The 8,415-nt window shown below is 44.2% G+C and overlaps 1 protein-coding gene across 1 annotated transcript; it reads left to right on the top strand.

Annotated features, from left to right (window-relative positions):
• Positions 1 to 982: 982 nt before the first annotated feature.
• On the top strand, positions 983 to 8,205 carry TUBA1B (tubulin alpha 1b). The gene is made up of 4 exons (XM_060252858.1): positions 983 to 1,264; positions 4,233 to 4,455; positions 4,551 to 4,699; positions 7,017 to 8,205. Exons 1-4 carry the CDS (start codon positions 1,262 to 1,264, stop codon positions 7,995 to 7,997), a joined length of 1,356 nt encoding a protein of 451 aa, XP_060108841.1. The 5' UTR covers positions 983 to 1,261; the 3' UTR covers positions 7,998 to 8,205.
• The last annotated feature ends 210 nt before the right edge of the window (positions 8,206 to 8,415 follow it).

The following is an 8,415-nucleotide window of genomic DNA, read 5'->3' as shown; positions in this document are numbered from 1 at the left end:
ATGTCCGCTTGTTTTTCAGCCTTTTAAATCCCTTCTCTCATGACCATGCAGTTTTTCCTCCCCAAAAAGCAATAAATACGCCAGAGTGCTAGGGCTCTCTTCTCCTGATCTTGTTCGATGCATAATAGTCTACCATGCTCTTATAGTTTTCACAAAGGATAAAAGAACATACTCAAAAAGCTAAATGTTATTTTGCACTTCCTTCAATTACATGCCAGTTTTATAATTTTCCCCTACATTCAGATGTGAGGGTAGGGGTGTCAGACTTAAATTGTAGCTCAGCCAGAACACATGTGAGTTATTTGAAAATAAAATATGCAAGGCCCCCAGCAGCTGCTAGCCATTTGTCGTCCCCACCCACCCAGAGCATTCTCAGGTCTTTTTTTTTTTTAAATACCAAAGGCTGTTTTATGACCTACAATAAAATGACATTAAAATATGATTTAAAGTTGTTTTTAAAGTATTTAATGCCTTTTTAAAAATGCATGCTGTGTACAAATATGAATTTTGTTGGTTTCAACAAAACCAATATATTTATATATACAGAGCAGCCAAATGCAACCCTCTCTCTCTCTCTGGAAGTATGCAACGGCCTCAAAAACGGTCCCCTGCCCCCGGATAATGCAGGAATTTCTTAGCAAAAGGGGAGGCGCGTTTCTCTCAGACGTTCACAAATACAGGATATAATGTATCCTGTTTTATTTTATGAATTGAAAGACCAGCGTTTCATCCATCTAGAGAACAAATACTCGGAGTTTGGATGGTTTTTAATATACACACATGTTATCTTCTGGCCAGGAATTCAACCTCTCAAATCAGGCTTTTCTAGGCCAGCAGTTCAACCGAACGTTACGCAGAACTCTTTCCCTTAAAGAAGGATTTGTCCTCCTTATTAAAGACGAAAAAGTTGAATAGGCTCACCCCCTCCCTCCTGCACTTCCTCCCTCCCACCAAAAATCCTCTTGTCTCATAGCAAAAAAAGGGGTCATTGGTCTCAACCAATCACTAATTGTGAGCTCACAGATGGACGTGCCAGCCTGCCCAATGACAACCGAGCAGCAAGTTTATTATCCTAAATACATGTAAGGCCAGCTGCCCCACCCAGCTTTGGGAGGGAGATGTGATATAAAACCAGCAGGGCGGCTCTTTTCTTTCCCATTCTGTTACTTACATCGACTCTTAGCTTGTCGAAAGAAGTAACATCAGAGGTTTAATCTCTCTTCTTTAAGTCTCTTTTTCGAGGTTCTTCCTTATCAACATCATGGTAAGTGCAGGAGAAACAAAAGGTTTAGATGAAGGGCTTAAAGGAGGAAGGCTGCTAGGGGAGCTGGAGAAAAGAGGATGGGGGAAGGAGTTGTAGCTGGAATGCTGGGTGTGGAATGGAACGTGGAGGGGAGACCACTGGGTTGAGGGCTGAATGAGGATTCAGTGAAACAGAAAGGAAGAGAAGGGGAAGAGCACGCGGATCAGTATTCTAGGCAGTGCGGGGGAGAGAGAAGGGAAGCTCTGGTAGCAATACAGAATGTGTGCGTAATTCTGCATGAATCCTCTACGAAGATGCAGTTTCAAAAGAAAATATGTTTAAAAAAAAAAAAGCACGAAGGACACGTGTGCAGTTTGGGAGGGGGGCAACAGAGAAAGTGGACATTCCAATTGCACTGGAAGAGTGGCCTGAAATCCGGAGCGGCGGGCACTAGGCTTGTGGGGAGAGTTGCACGTAGGGCACTGGAGAGCTTGGAGTGGGGAAGGGGGATGCAGGGAGAAGGTTGTAGAGATGGAGGCTTGGGGTGGATAACGGGCCTGGAAAAGGGTAACTAAAGGAGGCTTTTTATGTTGGGATGAGGAATCAAAATGGTAACTGGTGCGGGGAGTTGAGGCTATGGAGGGGGGGTTAAAAGTGGGGTAGGAACCGAGGAAGGCCCCCCCACCATGAAGAGTAGAGGTGCGGGGAGGCGCATGGCGTTGCATTGGCGCCTTTTACGCGCTGGCCGTTAGGCTGTTCCCGCGCTAGAGGTTGGGGGCGGAGGGGGCCGAGTTCCTTTGCCTCGTGGAAGGGACGGGAAAACGAGCAAGCGCGCTGCTCTCTGCTTCCGCTGCAGCACTACCTTTCTGCCGGGTGGGGGGAAGAGAAAGAAGGGGGCGCTTGCAGGAGTTGCTGGAGGATACAGTATCTGTATTTTCTGCAGTCTAGAAGCAGGAGTGATACAAGGTTAAAACATCTTTCCCGTTTTAGTTTTTGTTTCTCTTCCACCTCACCCCGTTTCGGTCTCGAGCCTCCCGAAAATGAGACATGACTGTAGCCTCTTGAACTGAGTGTGGTTCGGGCGCCCATGAAGATGCTCCCCCCCTTTTTTTTAATTGCTATGGTCTGTAAGCTGCAAACAAGGCATAAAAATGCACATGCAGAGAACCAGGGAGGCATAGTAGTCAGTGTTTGGTTACTCCTGAGGAGACCCAGGTTCAGATTCCTCTTTTCATAAAACTGGATGAGTGACCTAATGCTTCCTCTGTCACATGGTTGTTGATAAAAGATGTAGGCAAAAACACCTTTACTTTATTAAAATACTACATTTCTGCTTACAATCGTTCTTCTCTTTAACTATCACAAAAATCTTGTGAGGTTGGTTAGGCCAAGAGTGATTGGCCCAAAAGTCATCCATGGCAGACTGGGCATTTTAACTTGGGCCTGCCAGAATCTCATCTGACACAATACCCACTACACAACTCTTTATACTACCTCATCATCCTTTGAGGACAGGTGTTTAAAATGTATTAAGTAATGCAAAAGTATTCCTGCAATATTTCAGCTGGGATAGCTTAAGTATCACTGATGCAACGGCCTTATAGACCATTATTATGATAATTCTGTTTCAGTAATCCATGACTGCTTGGTAACAATGAGAAGAAAAGGCATTCTTCCAATCCCTGTAACCTGATGAAAATTTGGCCCAAGCAGATGGCTGAAATGAGGGACTAGTACAAGCTTTTAAAAGAAGCTTAAGTGTTACACTCTGGGTTCTTAGTTCCTTCTCTGCAGTACTTAATTTGCTTAGCTTAGATCAGTTAGTGTCCGGAAGGCTCAGTTGCCTATGACATCTTGTGACATATGCATGTGGGGCTTTTTTTGAGGGGCTTTTTTGTTGCAGGGGAGGGGAGAGATTCTTATCTCAGGCTCAGAGGAATGTGTTGAAGCAGGTGGTGTCCTGCTGAATGGGTGGGGTCTGGGTGGATTGGGGTAGTGAGGAAAAGAAAACATGACTCTATATCCAGGCTTGAGATAATCCTAGCAACAGGCTTGTAAGCAGATGTTCAGCACAGACAAAAATCTGTGCTGGTAGGAAACCATTTTCTTAGGCTCCCTTTCCCCTCCTTCCTTTGCTTTGCAGACATGGGAGGCTGGCTGCATCCGTTTTGCATTCTAGGTCAGCTGACTGGTTGTAAGTGGTGTGAGTTCTGGTAGGCCTTTCAGAGAGAGCGCTGGCTGCTGGGAAGCACAGTTGATGCTTTGTGCTGAACAGCTTATTAATAATGTTTTCATAGACCACAGAGCTCTGCTCCATGACTAAGTCTTCATGTAATGTTGGAACTTCATTATGCTGGCGAATGGAAGCCAGTCTTTTAAAAATGTTCTTGTCCAGCCAGAATGATATTAACTCACTCCCTGGGGCGCAATATTTTATTTACTTCTCAAATCCTCTAGTCACCTTTTGTGTACTACTTGACCATAGTGCTTATGACAAGTTTAGCTTAACTGTTGCTTTGAAGTAGAGAAGTTCAGAAATAATTAATTTAGCCATCAGGACAAGAAAAATGAGAGGTGAGGAGAAATTGGTAAGACTATTAGTAAGCATGTTGCTGAAGACTATGGCCTGAGTTATTTTTCTCCGGTGGAAATAGTCTAGGAGAGCAGGGCCCAGATCTCAGAAACAAGAGGCCAGTGACATAATGTTTTGCATGCTGGATACATGGGTAGGTGGGAAGAATGGGTAAATATTGCCTTCTGTTTTGTTTGATCTTTATTGGAAGTCTGTGTGTTGGCACAGCGGCCCAAGAAGACACCAGGATAAAAAATTGGAATAATCTTGGGTGAGCAGACAAGAAAAATAGTCCAGCTTTCCCTCATGCATGATTCAACATGTCCAACCTGCCTCTTCCTTTCATTTTGTAAAAGATTAGGAAAACTAATGGGACAAAGCTGCTAAATTTTTGGTGTTTTTTGTTTGTTTCTACAGCGTGAGTGTATCTCCATCCATGTGGGCCAGGCTGGTGTCCAGATTGGCAACGCCTGCTGGGAACTCTACTGTCTTGAACATGGCATCCAGCCTGATGGGCAGATGCCCAGTGACAAGACCATTGGGGGAGGAGACGATTCCTTCAACACATTCTTCAGTGAGACAGGTGCTGGCAAGCATGTCCCCAGGGCTGTCTTTGTGGACTTGGAGCCAACAGTGATTGGTAAGCTACTTCTCAGAGCTTCCAAGGGCATGTGTTTCTCATTTGTGTAGAGGAGGTATGAATACGTTAATGGTTGGAGTCTCTCTTCTCTGTAGATGAAGTGCGTACTGGAACCTACCGCCAGCTATTCCACCCTGAGCAGCTTATTACTGGCAAGGAAGATGCTGCTAACAACTATGCCCGGGGCCACTACACCATTGGCAAAGAGATCATTGACTTGGTTCTGGATAGGATCAGGAAGCTGGTAAACAACTCACTGATATACTTAAATTAGGGAGTGGAAAGACTTTTCCAGGTTGAAGATAAATGAGGAAAAAGAAAGTGTGGTACTGATGGAAAGGTTTAAATAAATGGAAAATGAAAGACAAATGGGTTCAGAAGTACACTAGTAAAATGCTAGGCTTCTCCCACATTACCTGTCATGACTTAGGTCCTTGAATCATCTTTTTTTTTTTGATGAGGCCCTATCTAAATATTGTCACACAACAAGTTATAATAGGCTCCACATGGTTTGCCCTTGTGGTGTCCCTACACGTATCCTTTTTGTTTCCTGTATAATACAAAGATTCTTGGTGTCACTTCTCAGAAATGGAGAATGGCAGAGGGTATTTCTGTAAGGTACAGATTGAGAGTGGAATGTATGTATTGGCCCAGTATTAGGCTATAGCACCAGTAAGGTAAAATAACTGCAGATACCTTGTGTGTAGACAGCATAGTGGTTGGAGAGAAGACTAGTTCTCCAGAAGCTGTAGAGGAGCAGAATGTGTAGAAATGACAGGGTTCAGGGCAAAAAGGAAAGGTAGAAGTGCTGTTAAAAATACATGCTTTGCTTATGTAAGAAGTAAGGAGCCACTGAGCTGCTAGCTTTTTGTCTGTGGTATCTTGCCAAGCCTCTATCCCAAAGCAAAATTAGCTGGACAATAAAATGGAATCATCTGCTTAAGAATCTCACACACAAAGCTGCCTTATAATCACGTGCTACCTGATCCTTTAACTGGTGATGCCAGAGATTGAACCTGGAGTCTTCTTCATACCAAACAGATGCTTTACCACTGAGCCACAGCCCCTCCAAATATCCCTGCCCTGATATTTTCCTTCGGAGGGGAGGAAGAGTGCCAAGCTCTTCATTCAGGGGGAACTAACCTGCTTGAAATTAGAGATACGTAAAATGGAGAAATGTTTTTAAAACATACGCAGTATCTAGCTCTACGTAACTCCTGCCACTTTTGTCTCCTATTGGCTAGATTATTTAGACTGATGTGTCTAACAGTATTCTCAATAAAAACCACCCTATCCAGTGCATAGTTGGATAATGTTACTGTTCCCACTTGGTCAACTGGGTTGCTGCTGCTTCTGGCACTCCAGAATCTTTTATCCCAAGAAGCTTTTATCCAAAATCAAGGCAGAGAGCCTTCATAAATGGCTCCAAACTCCAGCTTCTTTAAAAGTAGGGATTTATCTTTAATACTGGAATTTGTTTATATTGTTATATAAGCATGTGAATTCAGCACTTATTTTTAGAGGATGTACATGTCTACACCCCTGCCCCAAATACAGATCAGAGGGCCATACCCTAGATCAAAAATGCAGTTTACCCAGTACAGTCCACTGTATTGCACTCCCCAATTGTTGAACTGTTCAAGACCAGTAGCATTTTAGCCACCAACAAACTCCCAGGGTGTAAGCTTCCTTTGTCACAGTGCAGAGTCAGGCAATGGCAAACCACCCCTGAACACATCTCTTGCTTTGAAAACCCTACAGGGTTACCATAAGTTGTCTGCAACTTGATGGCACTTTCAGTCACCACCGTGCCTTTCATTAATCAAAGGTTTAGTCAGATACAAGAATGAATGAAGATCCATGAAATCAGAGGGTGAGACAAATGTCACAAAGGAGGGCCATTTGGAATCAGGATGATGTAGATGAACTCCAGTGTTGAAGATAAATACTTAAGTAGTGGCTTTCATGAACTGTGATTGTTCCTTTCTCAGGGAGGGCAACAGCCTTCCTTCAAATCCCAAGCTTGCCAAGTTTCCCCATTTGTAGGCTAAGGTTTATCATCTCAGGTCTTTAAAAAGCATGCATAAAGTTGGTTACCATGAGGCTGGAGACCAATTCAAGAATAAAGGAACACTAGAGGACAAGACAGTCCCAATAACAGCATGACGCAGTTTGGGAAATCTGTTCAAAAATAGCTCATGACATGGATGCAGCTGTAGTAAGAAAGGAGATTAGATGAAGGCAGTGAAATTTGTTGAATTGGAACAGTCTTAATGTAGAACTTTCCTTGACTGTCAAGACTGCATTGGTAAGGAGTTTAATATCTAAAGATGGTCTTACTTCATTTTTGTAGCAGGCAATCAGTTTGAAAACCATAGGGATTCATCATTGCTGTCTAAGAGACTGTTACCTTGTCCGTCCTCATTCATTTGAGCAAGTAGTTCTTTAGTGAATTTACTCATGTTAACTGAGAATAACAAAGGGCTTTTCAGCAAAGTTGTGAAACATCTACATAAGATGAGGGCTACTGAAATAACTTTAAATATCTGTCACTTCAACAGGCTGACCAGTGCACAGGTCTCCAAGGCTTCCTGGTCTTCCACAGCTTTGGTGGTGGCACCGGCTCTGGTTTTACTTCCCTGCTGATGGAGCGTCTGTCTGTTGACTATGGCAAGAAGTCCAAGCTGGAGTTCTCCATCTACCCAGCTCCTCAGGTCTCTACCGCTGTCGTTGAGCCCTACAACTCCATCCTGACCACCCACACGACCTTGGAGCATTCTGACTGTGCCTTCATGGTAGACAATGAGGCCATCTATGACATCTGCCGCAGGAACCTTGACATTGAACGCCCCACCTACACCAACCTCAACCGCCTCATTAGCCAAATTGTGTCCTCCATCACAGCTTCCCTGAGATTTGATGGTGCCCTGAATGTAGATCTGACAGAATTCCAGACCAATTTGGTGCCCTATCCTCGCATCCATTTCCCTCTGGCTACCTATGCCCCAGTCATCTCTGCTGAGAAAGCTTATCATGAACAGCTCTCTGTAGCAGAGATCACCAATGCTTGCTTTGAGCCAGCCAACCAGATGGTGAAATGTGACCCTCGGCACGGTAAATACATGGCCTGCTGCCTGTTGTACCGAGGTGATGTTGTTCCCAAAGATGTCAATGCTGCTATTGCCACCATCAAGACAAAGCGCAGCATCCAGTTTGTGGACTGGTGCCCCACTGGTTTCAAGGTTGGTATCAACTACCAGCCTCCCACAGTGGTCCCTGGGGGTGACCTGGCCAAAGTTCAGCGTGCTGTCTGCATGCTGAGTAACACCACGGCCATTGCTGAGGCCTGGGCTCGCCTGGACCACAAATTCGACCTGATGTATGCCAAGCGTGCCTTTGTCCATTGGTACGTAGGGGAAGGGATGGAGGAAGGAGAGTTCTCGGAAGCTCGGGAAGACATGGCTGCCCTAGAGAAGGATTATGAAGAGGTTGGAGTGGATTCTATTGAAGGAGAAGGGGAGGAAGAAGGAGAGGAATATTAAGCCTGCTGTCCTGTGTCTTCCTGCTGCCTCATCTCCATGTTATTTCAGCTTGACACACTTAGCTAAATTGTTAACTGGGCAGTGTTACTGTAAAAGAGTGCAGCAGTCTTCACTAGGATATCTTGCCATTCCACTATGTGATCATGTTGATTTTCCATGTCTTTGTAAACGTATCATCATGTCTGTGAAATAAAAGGCTTTAAAAAGATTGGTATGTTTTACTGTAATATACCCAGCTTTTCTACTTTGGTAGAGTAGGCTTGAGTCAAAGGTGTTGAGAAATGCCAGTTCATGACAACTCTGGACCCTGATTTCTGGTTCTGCTGAGGAAATCCCCCCATTTGGTGGTAGAGTAGTCCTTCACACACAAGACAATTCACTTAGTAAACAGACTAGTTAAAGCTATAACTTATAGAAC

Source organism: Heteronotia binoei, chromosome 13 (assembly GCF_032191835.1).
Source record: "Heteronotia binoei isolate CCM8104 ecotype False Entrance Well chromosome 13, APGP_CSIRO_Hbin_v1, whole genome shotgun sequence".
In the NCBI taxonomy this organism is placed as follows: Eukaryota; Metazoa; Chordata; class Lepidosauria; order Squamata; family Gekkonidae; genus Heteronotia; species Heteronotia binoei.
Note: the sequence above shows the minus strand (reverse complement) of the source record. Positions and strands in the feature narration are given on the sequence as shown.

Coding starts and splice junctions, on each gene's coding strand:
- TUBA1B (XM_060252858.1), top strand. Junction 4,456..4,550: donor CTTGGAGCCAACAGTGATTG/GTAAGCTACTTC, acceptor TCTTCTCTGTAG/ATGAAGTGCGTACTGGAACC. Junction 4,700..7,016: donor TGGATAGGATCAGGAAGCTG/GTAAACAACTCA, acceptor TCACTTCAACAG/GCTGACCAGTGCACAGGTCT.